Genomic DNA, 15840 nt, shown 5'->3' with positions numbered 1-15840 from the left:
ATTAAATTTGAGGTGGGGGGGTGGGGGGTGAGGGGGGGGGGTGCGGATATGGAAAAGCAGTCCTTGGGTTTAATTTCGGATTTAAGAGCAGGACATGTTTTAGTGCCCAGTAAGTCTAGCTCCTGTTCGATTGGAGTACCATGTGCTGTAGAGAGCAAATCCGCAGCGTTTTTCAACAGCGTTAGACAAGAATTGAAAGCAACCCCTGCTGAATACTGAACGCGATTCCCGCTTCTAACATGTGCACCAACATTATCTGCCTGTCCGTTAAACAAAATTACCAAAAAGATATATTACACAAACCTTGCAAAACACAAAAAACTCCATGGACCTAATCTAACCTGCACAGAAATTGCCACAATATTTAAACATAAAACGCGTTTAGCTTTGCACAGGGGTCGTCTCTGAGTTACAACCCCTAAAAAATATTTAACAAGGATTTAAAAAAAAATTCTTAAGTGTCCCGGGTAAGGGACATTGAAGAACTTCCCTTGTATTTTAAACCGAGAGAAATGTACTGTGTCATTCCTTATCAAATGCTTCAATAAATAATAGAGATTCAATCGCTGGAAATGAACACGAGATTCAGACATTTACCTGCAATGCTTGTTTTTTTTTGCTAGCTTTGCAGATTTCAAATGCTGACGCGAGCACCACTGCAAACTCTCACACGACCAGTGCCACTTGTGATTCCAGCTTTTCTTATGCCTCGATATTTTTTTTTATAAAGACACAAAGCATGCCACAAGATTCTTCTAAATAACGCAGACACACACAGACACACACACAAGCTGGTTTCTTCAGAGAAGGGAGACCCCCTAGCCCCCCTTATCACTGACAACACGACTGGTACATGCTCCAACACAAATCTTGCTTCCAGATTGGAAACCCTTAACATCTCACACAATCTGTCACACTGCAAGGATTTGATATTACATATTTTGCTTATACATTACAAAGCCTTTCCAATGGAAATGCAAAACCCATTCATCACTGCCTCTTGCACACAGACATCTCATTTTGGAAATCAAAATCACCTTTTTTTTTATCCCCTTCTCTCTCTCTCCCTCTCTCTCTTTGTCGTTGCAGGTTTGCGGGGGCATTGAAATCCAACGGAAACTTTTCTTCCTCCAAAAAAGCACTTTGTGGGCAAAAGCACAAGCAAGTCACGGTTGCTGGGGGCAAACTGGGCTGCTCCCCCTGAAACACACACGTCTCTCTCTCTCTCTCAGGGACTTGCATCTGTTTGGGAGCCGCACAAGCATTCCAGTCCCTATCTACAAGCTTCTCCCCCAAGTCTCTGATTTGGAGTGTTGCAGGACAGAGTGAGAGAAAGAGAGAGAGAGAGAGGGGGTGGAGGAAGAGAGAGAGAAAAAGAAGTGATGACGAGAAGAGCTTGAGTCAACTCTGAATCCTGATTCGAAGAGGGAACACGTGCTTGTTGGAAAAAAAAACCGAGACTCAGGCAAAATTCCATCCCATATGATCAGTTCAGTTTGCGTGTCGTCTTTCCGTGGGAGAAAGTCTGGGAACAAACCTCCTACCAAGTCATGTTTGAAAGGAGATATGGGCAAAAACGAAGAGAGCGAAAAAATAGTAATTAATGTTGGAGGTATCAAGCATGAGACGTATAGAAGCACCCTGAAGACTTTGCCTGGGACCAGGTTGTCCTGGCTGACCGAGCCAGATGCTTTCAGCAACTTTGACTATGACCCCAAGACGGACGAATTCTTCTTCGACCGTCATCCCTCGGTTTTCGCCTATATCTTGAACTATTACAGGACGGGCAAGCTGCACTGCCCAGCCGACGTCTGTGGACCCCTGTTCGAGGAAGAGTTGGCCTTCTGGGGCATTGACGAGACGGACGTAGAAGCATGTTGTTGGATGAACTACCGGCAGCACAGGGACGCCGAGGAAGCCTTGGACAGCTTCGAGACCCCCGAGCCAGAGGACGAGGAAGATGGGGACCTCAAGAGGCTGTGCCTGCAGGAGGACTCAGGCAGAAAGCTGGGCTGGTGGAAAAAACTACAGCCCAAGCTCTGGGCACTGTTCGAGGACCCTTACTCATCCAAAGCTGCCCGGGTAACGTGTGTGTGTGTGTGTGTGTGTGTGATGAATGGCTTCAATTTTTTGTGTTCCCGAGAGATGGAACTATGTTCCCATTTGCTTTGTGGGGGTTCTTGTTTTTTTTGAGGCGGCGGGGGGGGGGGGGGGGGGGAGAGGTTATATGAAGATGAGAGATTGGAATAAATTGGGAATTCTTACAGAACAGATGAGATTGAGAAAAAAATTGGGAATAGGCAGAGGTGGGAAGATGAGAGATTTCAATATATTGGGAATTTTTACAGAAAAGATGAGATTGAGAAAAAAATTGGGACTAGGCAGAGGTGGGAAGATGAGAGATTTCAATATATTGGGAATTTTTACAGAACAGATGAGATTGAGAAAAAAATTAGGACTAGGCAGAGGCGGGAAGATGAGAGATTTCAATATATTGGGAATTTTTACAGAACAGATGAGATTGAGAAAAAAATTAGGACTAGGCAGAGGCGGGAAGATGAGAGATTTCAATATATTGGGAATTTTTACAGAAAAGATGAGATTGAGAAAAAAATTGGGACTAGGCAGAGGTGGGAAGATGAGAGATTTCAATATATTGGGAATTCTTACAGAAAAGATGCGATTGGGAAAAAATGGGAATAGACAAAGTTGTGAAGATGAGAAATTGGAATATATTGGGGATAGTCAGTGATAACTGAGATAGAAAATGCTGGATAAGTGAGATCTAGAGAGAGAGAGAGAGACAACATGACTATTTTTGAGAGGATGGGACCAGAGAGGTATTTTGAATTAGGAAATTCATCAATTGGGCTAGGAATTTTTTTTTTTTTAGATTTCAACTGGAAAACGGGTGAATAATTGAAATATATATGTGACAGAGACTGGAATGGAGCAGAAGGGGTGAATGGGAAGTTAAAAATAAAGTGGGAAAGGAAAATAAGTGAGATTAGAGAGAAAGATGCAGGGGGTGGGGGGGAGGAATGAAAGTGGAGCTAAAAGAATCGGGGAAGGAAGGGACGAGCAGTCACAGAGGAGGAAAAAGAAGAGAAGGGAAGGGGGGGAAATTTGACGGGGAAAAAAAAATAAAACGAATGTCAAAAGAGAAATAGGGAAAGAGAAGGTTTGAGGAACTGCAATTGCAGAGGTCGAGATTTAGTGAACGGATAAAAGACGCAATTTAAATTCCTCAGCGGGCCGGCAGGGGGCAGGACTGCGCTGTTGCAGAATCGCAGGCTGCGGCAAGATTTCAGCAATGAAAGCTATTCTCCCCATTAATAATCACAGCGCCAGCACTTTTTTTTGTGGCTGGAGCTAGCGAGAAGGTAGCGGGTTTTTTTTTTCTCTCTCTCCCTCCTTCACTCTATAAACCAGTAATGCAGAGAGAGGAGTATACAACCAACCCCCCCCCCCTCCCCTCCACCACCACCACTGCAGCAAGGCACCAAGGAACTCTTAGCCCATAAACTTCAAATACCGTCCCCCCCACCACACACACACACACACACACTTGGAAGTTGCCATAGTGCATTAGCAATTACCCTGTTTTACACAGCCAGCAGTGGACTAACAGATACAGATTTAACACAAAGGTTAAAGGCAATTCAAACAAAAATTAAATTGCAATAGCTATCAGGAAAGATGACACAGGCTGGCTCTCTTTTTCTCCAAAAATCATGAACGGGGGGGGGAGGGGGGGAGAGCCCTAGAACTAGCAGCCATCAGTATAAGATGGTCACGAATAAATCCAATGGGGGAATTCAGGAGAAACTTCTTTACCCCGACAGTGTGGAACTCGCTATGGCAAGGACTAGTTGAGGCGAATGGTATCGGTTCATTTAAGGGGGAGGTTGGATAAACACATGAGGGAGAAAGGAATAGAAGGATATGGTGATGGGGTGAGATGGAGAGGGGTGGGAGGGGGCTGGTGTGGAGCATAAACCCCGGCACGGAGCGGTGGGGCATAAACCCCGGCACGGAGCGGTGGGGCCCAATGGCCTGTTTCTGGGCTGTACAGTCGAGTGATTGTACATGTTTAAAAAATTAAGCATCAAGATATTCTTGAACATAAAAAATGGGAGCAGGAGTCAGCCATTCGGCCCCTCGAGCCTGCTCCGCCATTCAATAAGATCATGGCTGATCTTCGACCTCAACTCCACTTTCCTGCACTGTCCCCATATCCCTTGATTCCCTTAATATCCAAAAATCTCTCCATCTCTGTCTTGAATATACTCAACGACTGAGCCTCCACAGCCCTCTGGGGCAGAAAATTCCAAAGATTCACCACCCTCTGAGGGAAGAAATTCCTCCTCATCTCAGTTCTAAATGGACGACCCCTTATCCTGAGACTGTGACCCCTGGTTCTAGACTCTCCAGCCCGGGGAAAACACCCTCCCTGCATCTACTGTGTCAAGCCCTGTAAGAATGTTGTATGTTTCAATGAGATCACCTCTCATTCTTCTAAATTCCAGGGGATATAAAGTTTAGAAGAATGTAATGAATTGTAATAAGCGGGGCAGTTTGGTCGGACATGTTAGAAATGTGTGTCCGTCTGTTAAAGAACCAGGCCAGCAGCCTTTGGGGTGCAGTTTGCAGGACAGATCCCTACACTCCAACAGTGTCTACACTCCAAAATTACTTCATTGGCTGTACAGTGCGTTGAGATGTCCGGTGGTCATGAAATACGCTGGATAAAAGAAAGACTTGCATTTATATAGCGCCTTTCACGACCACCGGACGTCTCAAAGCGCTTTACAGCCAATGAAGTACTTTTGGAGTGCAGTCACTGTTGTATTGTGGAAAACACAGCTGCCAATTTGTGCACAGCAAGCTCCCACAACCAGCAATGTGACAATCTGCTTTTTTTGTAATGTTGATTGAGGGATAAATATTGGCTCCAGGACACCAGGGATAACTCCCCTGCTCTTCTTCAAAATAGTGCCATGGGATCTTTTACACCCACCTGAGAGAGCAGACGGGGCCTCGGTTTAACATCTCACCTGAAAGACGGCATCTCCGACAATGCGGGGCTCCCTCAGCACTGCACTGGAGTATCAGCCTGGAGTTATGTGCTCGAGTCCCTGGAGTGGGACTTGAACCCACAACCTTCTGACCCAAAAGTGAGTTTGCTACCCACTGAGTCACAGCTGATGGTGTGCATATAAATGCAAGTCTTTCTTTCTTTATATTTAAGGAGGCAGCATCACTTGTTAGGCCTCGCTCATTTAGATTCAAACTCATTCCTTAAAAGCTTAACGTATTCCCACTCAAGCCCACCCCAAATCAAAAGCCCAAATCAGTGTGGGTTTATGATCTGTCTTGTTGTTAATTTGATTATCACTCTCGCTCCTGATAGTCCCTCATTTTAACAGTTCTGTTTTTTTGGGGGATATTAAGGGAATGAAGGGATATGCGGATCAGGCGGGAAAGTGGAGTTGAGGTCAAAGATCAGCCATGATCTCATTGAATGGCGGAGCAGGCTCGAGGGGCCGAATGGCCGACTCCTGCTCCTATCTCTTATGTTCTTAAGAAACCGATACACTAAGTTTGAAGTAAAAAAAACCCAGAAACAGTCTGAGAAAGGAAAGTGTGGAATGTGAAGAATGAGAATCTTGTTACGTGCTGGATTTAATAACTCAGGGCTGAGAATTAAGGATGAGAAGGAGGAATGAAAGAGATACCATTGAGATTATGCCGTTTAAACGATGAAGGATTTTTAAAAAAGCATTTCTATAGAGACTTTCATGACTTCAGGAAGTCTCAAAGCGCTTTACAGCCAATGAAGTACTTTTTGGTGTCTAGTCACTGTTGTAATGTGGAAGTGCGGCAGCCAATTTGCGCACAGCAAGCTCCCACAACAGCAATGTGATAATGACCTGATAATCTGTTTTTGTTATGTTGATTGAGGGATAAATATTGGCCCCAGGACACCGGGAATAACTCCCCTACTCTTCTTCGAAATAGTGCCGCGGGATCTTTTATGTCCAACTGAGAGGGCAGACTGGGCATTGGTTTAATGTCTCATCCAAAAGATGGTCCCTCCGACAATGCAGCACTCCCTCAGTAATGCCCCTCCGACAATGCAGCACTCCCTCAGTACTGCCTCTCCGACAGTGTGGCGCTCCCTCAGTACTGCCCCTCCGACAGGGGCGCACTCCCTCAGCGCTGCCCCTCAGATAGTGCAGCGCTCCTTCAGTACTGCCCCTCCGACAGTGCCGCACTCCCTCAGCACTGCCCCTCAGATAGTGCAGCGCTCCTTCAGTACTGCCCCTCCAATAGTGCAGCAATCGCTCAGTACTGCCCCTCCGACAGTGCAGCATTCCCTCAGTACTGCCCCTCCAAAAGTGCAGCAATCGCTCAGTACTGCCCCTCTGACAGTGCGGCACTCCCTCAGTGCAGCACCCTCTCAGTACTGCCCCTCCGACAGTGCAGCACTCCCTCAGTACTGCCCCTCAGATAGTGCAGCGCTCCTTCAGTACTGCCCCTCCGACAGTGCCGCACTCCCTCAGCACTGCCCCTCAGATAGTGCAGCGCTCCTTCAGTACTGCCCCTCCAATAGTGCAGCACTCCCTCAGTACTGCCCCTCCGACAGTGCAGCACTCTCTCAGTACTGCCCCTCCAATAGTGCAGCAATCGCTCAGTACTGCCCTTCCGACAGTGCAGCACTCCCACAGTACTGCCCCTCCAACAGTGCAGCACTCTCTCAGTACTACCCCTCCGACAGCGTGGCGCTCCCTCAGTACTGCCCCTCCGTCAGTGCAGTGGTCCTTCAGTACTGCTCCTCCGACGGTTGCGGTGCTCCCTCATTTAGCTCTGGATTATGTGTGCTGGAATATTGCAATTGAGTTGTTTGGAAGCATAGGGTGATCAGGAAGGTTAAGTTACAGATCAGACCTGTTATGTTCCCTGGTATCTAACAGGATGGATACAGAATCTCAGAGTACATTTCCAGCGAGCTTAATTCACTTGTTTTAAAAAATATTGTATAACTTATTGTATTTAACTCCAAAAATAATACAATGTGTTCTTTAAACGGGGGAGTTCTCCCTTAATCAACATCACTAAAAAGCACAGATTATCTGATCATTATCACATTGCTGTGTGTGGGAGCTTGCTGTGCACAGATTGGTTGCCGCGTTTCCCACATTACAACAGTGAGTACACTCCAAAAAGTACTTCATTGGCTGTAAAGCGCTTTGGGACGTCCTGAGGTCCTGGAAAGCGCTATATAAATGCAAGTCCTTTTTGACCAGATAATCTGTTTTAGTGATGTTGATTGAAGGATAAATATTGGCCCCAGGACACTGGGGAGAACTCCCCTGCTCTTCTTCGAAATAGTGCCGCGGGATCTTTTACATCCACCTGAGAGAACAGACAGCGTCTCGTTTTAACATCTCATCTGAAAGACAGTACCTCCGACAGTGAAGCGCTTCCACAGTATTGCCTCTCTGACAGTGCAGCACTCCCTCAGTACTGCCCCTCTGACAGTGCAGCACTCCCTCAGTATTGCCCCTCTGACAATGCAGCACTCCCTCAGCACTGCCCCTCTGACAGTGCGGCACTCCCTCAGTACTGCCCCTCTGACAGTGCAGCACTCCCTCAGTATTGCCCCTCTGACAATGCAGCACTCCCTCAGCACTGCCCCTCTGACAGTGCGGCACTCCCTCAGTACTGCCCCTCCGACAGTGCAGCGCTCCCTCACTACTGCCCCTCCGACAGTGTGGCAATCCCTCAGTACTGCCCCTCCGACAGTGCGGCGCTCCCTCAGTATTGCCCCTCCGACAGTGCGGCGCTCCCTCAGTATTGCCCCTCCGACAGTGCGGCATTCCCTCATTACTGCCCCTCCGATAGTGAGGCGCTCCCTCAGTATTGCCCCTCTGACAGTGCAGCACTCCCTCAGTATTGCCCCTCTGACAGTGCAACACTCCTTCAGTATTGCCCCTCTGACAGTGCAGCACTCCCTCAGCACTGCCCCTCCGACAGTGTGGTGCTCCTTCAGCACTGCACTGGGAGTATCAGCCTGGATTTTTGTGCTCAAGTCTCTGGAGTGGGATGGGAACCCACAATCTCCTGACTCAGTGGCGAGAGTACTACCCACTGAGCCACACGTATATCGCACTCCCTGCCAGCTTAGAGTAACTACCATGTCGGTCACCAGGACAGTCCTCGGGAAAGCAGAAGTCTGCTGGGAATCCAGTGCGGAAATTCTCTCTCTCTCTCTCCCCCTCCCCTGCAAAACACGACAACTCATAATATAGGTACTACAACAGCTCTGGCCACGTGAAACCCTAAACATCCCCCGCTCCTTTGCCTAGCTCAGCCTCGAAAGCTTCATCGAAAAATAAATGATTCAGGCTGATAACGTGTGGGTGGAAGTTATTCAAGGAAGCGAATGTGCTATTTGGGTTGTGACCTTTGCTGCATTACCAGTGGCATCTCCGGCCCGGGAACAGCTGTGATCTCTGGCTAGCACCCTTCTTACAGTCAAGCAATCCGGCCATTCCACATCACAGTTAAACCTGCCTTGCCCGGGCACAAGCCCGCGGACATATTAGCCCGTGAGTGTATACCAGGAAATAGCCCCTGTGTATATTATAGAGAATAGCAGCCCCTGTGTATATTATAGAGAATAGCAGCCCCTGTATATATTATAGAGAATAGCAGCCCCTGTATATATTATAGAGAATAGCAGCCTCTGTGTATATTATAGAGAATTGCAGCCCCTGTGTATATTATAGAGAATAGAAGCCTCTGTGTATATTGTAGAGAATAGCAGCCACTGCGTATATTATAAAGAGCAGCCCCTGTGTATATTAAAGAGAATAGCAGCCCCTGTGTCTATTATAGAGAATAGCAGCCTCTGTGTATGTTATAGAGAACAGCAGACTGTGTATATTATAGAGAATAGCAGCTCCTGTGTATATAGAGAATAGCAGCCCCTGTGTATATTATAAAGAATAGCAGTCCCTGTGTATATTATAGAGAATAGCAGTCCCTGTGTATATTTTAAATAGCAGCCCCTGTGTATAATATGGAGAATAGCAGCCACTGTGTATATTATAGAGCATAGCAGCCCCTGTGTATATTATAGAGAATAGCAGTCCCCGTGTATATTATAGAGAATAGCAGCCCTGTGTATATTAAAGAGAATAGCAGCCCCTGTGTCTATTATAGAGAATAGCAGCCTCTGTGTATGTTATAGAGAACAGCAGACTGTGTATATTATAGAGAATAGCAGCTCCTGTGTATATAGAGAATAGCAGCCCCTGTGTATATTATAAAGAATAGCAGTCCCTGTGTATATTATAGAGAATAGCAGCCACTGTGTATATTTTAAATAGCAGCCCCTGTGTATAATATGGAGAATAGCAGCCACTGTGTATATTATAGAGCATAGCAGCCCCTGTGTATATTATAGAGAATAGCAGTCCCCGTGTATATTATAGAGAATAGCAGCCCCTGTGTACATTATAGAGAATAGCAGTCTCTGTGTATATTATAGAGAATAGCAGTCCCCGTGTATATTATAGAGAATAGCAGCCCCTGTGTATATTATAGAGAATAGCAGTCTCTGTGTATATTATAGAGAATATCAGCCTGTGTATATAGAGAACAGCAGCCCCTGTGTATATTACAGAGAATAGCAGCCCCTGTGTATATTACAGATAATAGCAGTCCCTGTGTATATTATAGAGAATAGCGCACTGTGTATAATATAGAGAATAGCAGCCCCTGTGTATATTGTAGAGAATAGCAGCCTGTGTATGTTATAGAGAATAGCAGCCTGTGTATAATATAGAGAATAACAGTCCCTGTGTATACTATAGAGAATAGTAGCCTCTGTGTATATTATAGAGAATAGCAGCCTGTGTATATTATAGAGAATATTGCACTGTGTATATTATAGAGCATAGCAGCCCCTGTGTATATTATAGAGACTATCAATCCCCGTGTATATTATAGAGGATAGCAGCCCCTGTGTATATTATAGAGAATAGCAACCTGTGAATATTATAGAGACTAGTAGCCACTGTGTATATTAAAGAGAATAGCGGCCCCTGTGTATATTATAGAGAATAGAAACCTCTGTGTATATTATAGAGAATAGCAGCCACTGCGTATATTATAAAGAGCAGCCCCTGTGTATATTAAAGAGAATAGCAGCCCCTGTGTCTATTATAGAGAATAGCAGCCTCTGTGTATGTTATAGAGAACAGCAGACTGTGTATATTATAGAGAATAGCAGCCCCTGTGTATATAGAGAATAGCAGCCCCTGTGTATATTATAAAGAATAGCAGTCCCTGTGTATATTATAGAGAATAGCAGTCCCTGTGTATATTATAGAGAATAGCAGCCACTGTGTATATTTTAAATAGCAGCCCCTGTGTATAATATGGAGAATAGCAGCCACTGTGTATATTATAGAGCATAGCAGCCCCTGTGTATATTATAGAGAATAGCAGTCCCCGTGTATATTATAGAGAATAGCAGCCCCTGTGTATATTATAGAGAATAGCAGCCTCTGTGTATATTATAGAGAATAGCAGTCCCCATGTATATTATAGAGAATAGCAGCCCCTGTGTATATTATAGAGAATAGCAACCTGTGAATATTATAGAGACTAGCAGCCACTGTGTATATTAAAGAGAATAGCGGCCCCTGTGTATATTATAGAGAATAGAAACCTCTGTGTATATTATAGAGAATAGCAGCCACTGCGTATATTATAAAGAGCAGCCCCTGTGTATATTAAAGAGAATAGCAGCCCCTGTGTCTATTATAGAGAATAGCAGCCTCTGTGTATGTTATAGAGAACAGCAGACTGTGTATATTATAGAGAATAGCAGCCCCTGTGTATATAGAGAATAGCAGCCCCTGTGTATATTATAAAGAATAGCAGTCCCTGTGTATATTATAGAGAATAGCAGTCCCTGTGTATATTATAGAGAATAGCAGCCACTGTGTATATTTTAAATAGCAGCCCCTGTGTATAATATGGAGAATAGCAGCCACTGTGTATATTATAGAGCATAGCAGCCCCTGTGTATATTATAGAGAATAGCAGTCCCCGTGTATATTATAGAGAATAGCAGCCCCTGTGTATATTATAGAGAATAGCAGCCTCTGTGTATATTATAGAGAATAGCAGTCCCCATGTATATTATAGAGAATAGCAGCCCCTGTGTATATTATAGAGAATAGCAGTCTCTGTGTATATTATAGAGAATATCAGCCTGTGTATATAGAGAACAGCAGCCCCTGTGTATATTACAGAGAATAGCAGCCCCTGTGTATATTACAGATAATAGCAGTCCCTGTGTATATTATAGAGAATAGCGCACTGTGTATAATATAGAGAATAGCAGCCCCTGTGTATACTGTACAGAATAGCAGCCTGTGTATATTATAGAGAATAGCAGCCTGTGTATAATATAGAGAATAACAGTCCCTGTGTATACTATAGAGAATAGTAGCCTCTGTGTATATTATAGAGAATAGCAGCCTGTGTATATTATAGAGAATATTGCACTGTGTATATTATAGAGCATAGCAGCCCCTGTGTATATTATAGAGACTATCAATCCCCGTGTATATTATAGAGGATAGCAGCCCCTGTGTATATTATAGAGAATAGCAACCTGTGAATATTATAGAGACTAGCAGCCACTGTGTATATTAAAGAGAATAGCGGCCCCTGTGTATATTATAGAGAATAGCAGTCTCTGTGTATATTATAGAGAATAGCAGCCTGTGTATATAGAGAACAGCAGCTCCTGTGTATATTACAGATAATAGCAGTCCCTGTGTATATTATAGAGAATAGCAGCCTGTGTATATTACAGAGAATAGCAGCCCCTGTGTATATTATAGAGAATAGCAGCCTGTGTATATTATAGAGAATAACAGTCCCTGTGTATACTATAGAGAATAGTAGCCTGTGTATATTATAGAGAATAGCAGCCTGTGTATATTATTGAGAATAACAGTCCCTGTGTATACTATAGAGAATAGTAGCCTCTGTGTATATTATAGAGAATAGCGCACTGTGTACATTATAGAGAATAGCAGCCCGTGTATATTGTAGAGAATAGCAGCCCCTGTGTATATTATAAAAAATAGCAGCCTATGTATATTATAGAGAATAGCAACCACTGTGTATATTATCGAGAATAGCAGCCCCTGTGTATATTATAAAGAATAGCAGCCCCTGTGTATATTATAAAGAATAGCAGCCCCTGTGTATATTATAAAAAATAGCAGCCCCTGTGTATATTATAAAGAATAGCAGCCTGTGTATATTATAGAGAATGGCAGCCCCTGTGTATATTATAAAGAATAGCGCACTGTGTACATTATAGAGAATAGCAGCCCGTGTATATTATAGAGAATAGCAGCCCCTGTGTATATTATAAAGAATAGCAACCTGTGTATATTATAGAGAATGGCAGCCCCTGTGTATATTATAAAGAATAGCATCCTCTGTAGATACGAACATACGAACAATGACGGACCGTTAATGACCTTCTGGTCCATCCATGCTGTCCCACACAATTGCGATACCTTGTGTAACATGATATATACACTCCCCACCTCGAAACCATATGGTCTCCTGGGAGGGGCACAAAACGAGATAAAATCCCAGGCCAATTGGAGGATAAAGATCAGGGGAATTCTTCTTCTAGATCACTCTGACCCTGAATCTGCTGAAGTACGTACCTTTTATGGAGAATTACACGGGATATACGGCCCAGAAACAGGCCATTCGGCCCAACCAGTCCATGCCGGCGTTTATGCTCCACTCGAGCCTCCTCCCGTCTTTCCCCATCTAAATCTATCAGCATAACCCTCCATTCCCTTCTCCCTCATATGCTTGTCCAGCCTCCCCTTAAATGCATCTTATTACTACAGCCTTGTAGCCCATGAGCTTGGTGGCAGTTTTGAGGGCCTGGTCTTCAAACACTCTTTTCCTCAGGCGGCTGAAGGCTGCATTGGCACACTGGAGGCTGTGTTGAATCTCGTCATCAATGTCTGCTCTTGATGATAAGAGGCTCCCGAGGTATGGGATGTGGTCCACGTTGTACAGGGGCGCGCCGTGAATCTTGATTACTGGGGGGCAGTGCTGTGCGATGAGGACAGGCTGGTGGAGGACCTTTGTCTTACGGATGTTTAGTGTAAGGCCCACGCCTCAGTAAATACGTCGACTATGTCCTGGAGTTCAGCCTCTGTATGTGCGCATAATATTCGCCTCAACCCCTCCCTGTGGTAGCGAGTTCCACATTCTCGCCACTCTCTGGGTAAGGAACTTTCTTCTGAATTCCCTATTGGATTTCTTGGTGACTATCTTATATTGATGGCCTCTAGTTATGCTCTTCCCCACAAGTGGAAACATTCTCTCTGTATCCACTCTGTCAAAACCCTTTCATAATTTTAAACATAAGAACATAAGAAATAGGAGCAGGAGTAGGCCTTGAGCCTGCTCCACCATTCAATAAGATCATGGCTGATCTGATCATGGACTCAGCTCCACTTCCCTGCCTGTTCCCCATAACCCTTTATTCCCTTATTGCTCAAAAATCTGTCTATCTTCGCCTTGAATATATTCAATGACCCATGCTCCACAGCTATCTGGGGCAGAGAGTTCCACAGATTTACAACCCTCAGAGAGAAGAAATTCCTCCTCGTCTCAGTTTTAAATGGGCGACCCCTTATTCTATGAGCCTCTCGTTTTAGTTTCCCCTATGAGTGGAAATATCCTCTCTGCATCCACCTTGTCGAGCCCCCTCATTTTCTTATATGTTTCGATAAGAAGATCACCTCTCAACTATTAGGTCAAGCCTCAGCCATCTCTTTTCACCAGCCTGTTCATCCTTTCCTGATAGGTATAACCTTGCAGTTAGAATCATCGAATAGTACAACACAGAAAAAAGCCATTCGGCCCATCGAGTCTGCGTCGGCTCTTTCGAAGAAACATAGAAACATCGAGCCTGCACCACCATTCAATATGATCATAGCTGATCATGCAACTTCAGTACCCCATTCCTGCTTCCTCTCCATACCCCTTGATCCCTTTAGCTGTAAGGGCCATATCTAACTCCCTTTTGAATATATCTAACGAACTGGCCTCAACAACTTTTTGCGGTAGAGAATTCCACAGGTTCACAATTCTCTGGGTGAAGGAGTTTCTCCTCATCTCGGTCCTAAATGGCTTACCCCTTATCCTCAGACTGTGACCCCTGGTTCTGGACTTGCCCAACATCGGGAACATTCTTCCTGCATCTAACCTGTCCAATCCCGTCAGAATCCAGTCAGTCCCACTCCCCTGCACTTTCCCCATATCCCGACAATTTTATCTCCTTCAATTATTTGTGCAACTCCCCTTTGAAGGCTACTATTGAATCTGTAGCCACCAGCCTATCAGCCAGTACATTCCAAATCCTACATTGGTTAGGTAAAAAAACCCTCAGTTCACCTCTGGTTCTTTTGCCAGTCACCTTAAATCTGTGTCCACTGGTTCTCGACCCTTCCACCAATGGGAACAGTTTCTCTCTCTATCTACTCTGTCCAGACACCTCCTGATTTTGAACACCTCTGTCAAATCTCCTCTTAGCCTTCTCTGCTCCAAGGAGAACAACCCCAGCTTCTCCAGTCTCTCCCCGTAACTGAAGTCCCTCATCCCTGGAACCGTTTTCGTAAATCCCCACTGAACCCTCTCTAAGGCCTTCACATCCTTCCTAAAGTGTGGTGCCCAGAATTGGACACAGTACTCTAGCTGATGGCCAAATTAGTATTTTATATCAGTTTAGCATAACTTCCCGGCCTTTGTACTCTATGCCTCTATTTATAAAGCCCAGGATCCCAGTATTTGCTTTTATTAACTGCTTTGTTAACCTGTCCTGCCACATTCAAAGATTTGTGTACAAGCACCCCCAGGTTTCCCTATTCTTGCACCCCTTTTAAAATTGTACCATTTAGCTTGTATTGTCTCTCCTCATTCTTCCTGCCTAAATGTATCATCTCTCACTTTTCTGTATTAAATTTCATCTGCCACGTGTCCACCCATTTCACCAGCCTGTCTATGTCCTCCTGAAGTGTATCACTATGGTGCGAGTCTGGGTGGGGCAGAGGAACAAAGGGATCTCGGACTACAAATACACAAATCACTAAAAGGTGCAACACGAGTTAGCAAGGCTGTAAATAAAGCAAACGAAGAACTAGGGTTTATTTCTAGAGGGATAGAATTGAAAAGTAGGGAAGTTATGCTAAACCTGTATCAAACCTTAGTTAGACCACACTTGGAGCACTGCGTACAGTTCTGGTCTCCATATTATAAAAAGGATATAGAGGCACTGGAGAGGGTGCAGAGAAGATTTACAAGGATGATACCAGAAATGCGAGGGTGTACATATCAGGAAAGGGTGAACAGGCTGGGTCTCTTTTCTCTTGAAAACAGAAGGCTGAGGGGTGACCTAATAGAGGTCTTTAAAATGATGAAGGGTTTTGATAGAGTGGATACAGAGAGAGTGTTTCCACTTGTGGGGAAGAGCATAACTAGAGGCCATCAATATAAGATAGTCACCGAGAAATCCAATGGGGAATTCAGGAGAAACTTCTTTACGCAGAGAGTGGTGAGAATGTGGAACTCGCTGCCACAGGGAGGGGTTGAGGCGAATAGTATCGATGTATTTAAGGGGAGGTTGGACAAGCATATGAGGAAGAAGGGAATAGAGGGTTATGCTGATAGATTTAGATGAGGAAAGACGGGAGGAGGCTCGAGTGGAGC

General features: G+C 44.7%; 1 protein-coding gene across 7 annotated transcripts in view; it reads left to right on the top strand.

The window, feature by feature from the left end:
• The first annotated feature begins 1364 nt into the window (after window positions 1–1364).
• Window positions 1365–15840, top strand: part of LOC139230064 (voltage-gated potassium channel KCNC1-like) — an 88874-nt gene continuing 74398 nt past the window's right edge. For all 7 annotated transcript variants that reach the window (XM_070861849.1, XM_070861851.1, XM_070861845.1 and 4 more), the window contains exon 1: window positions 1365–2082. In XM_070861849.1, the coding sequence (XP_070717950.1) occupies window positions 1483–2082 (600 nt within the window). In that variant the 5' untranslated portion in view covers window positions 1365–1482. The remainder of the gene's footprint in view (window positions 2083–15840) is intronic.

Source organism: Pristiophorus japonicus, chromosome 19 (assembly GCF_044704955.1).
Source record: "Pristiophorus japonicus isolate sPriJap1 chromosome 19, sPriJap1.hap1, whole genome shotgun sequence".
NCBI classification, from domain to species: domain Eukaryota; kingdom Metazoa; phylum Chordata; class Chondrichthyes; family Pristiophoridae; genus Pristiophorus; species Pristiophorus japonicus.
The sequence above is the reverse complement of the archived record's forward strand: the minus strand, read 5'-3'. Positions and strand labels throughout refer to the sequence as shown.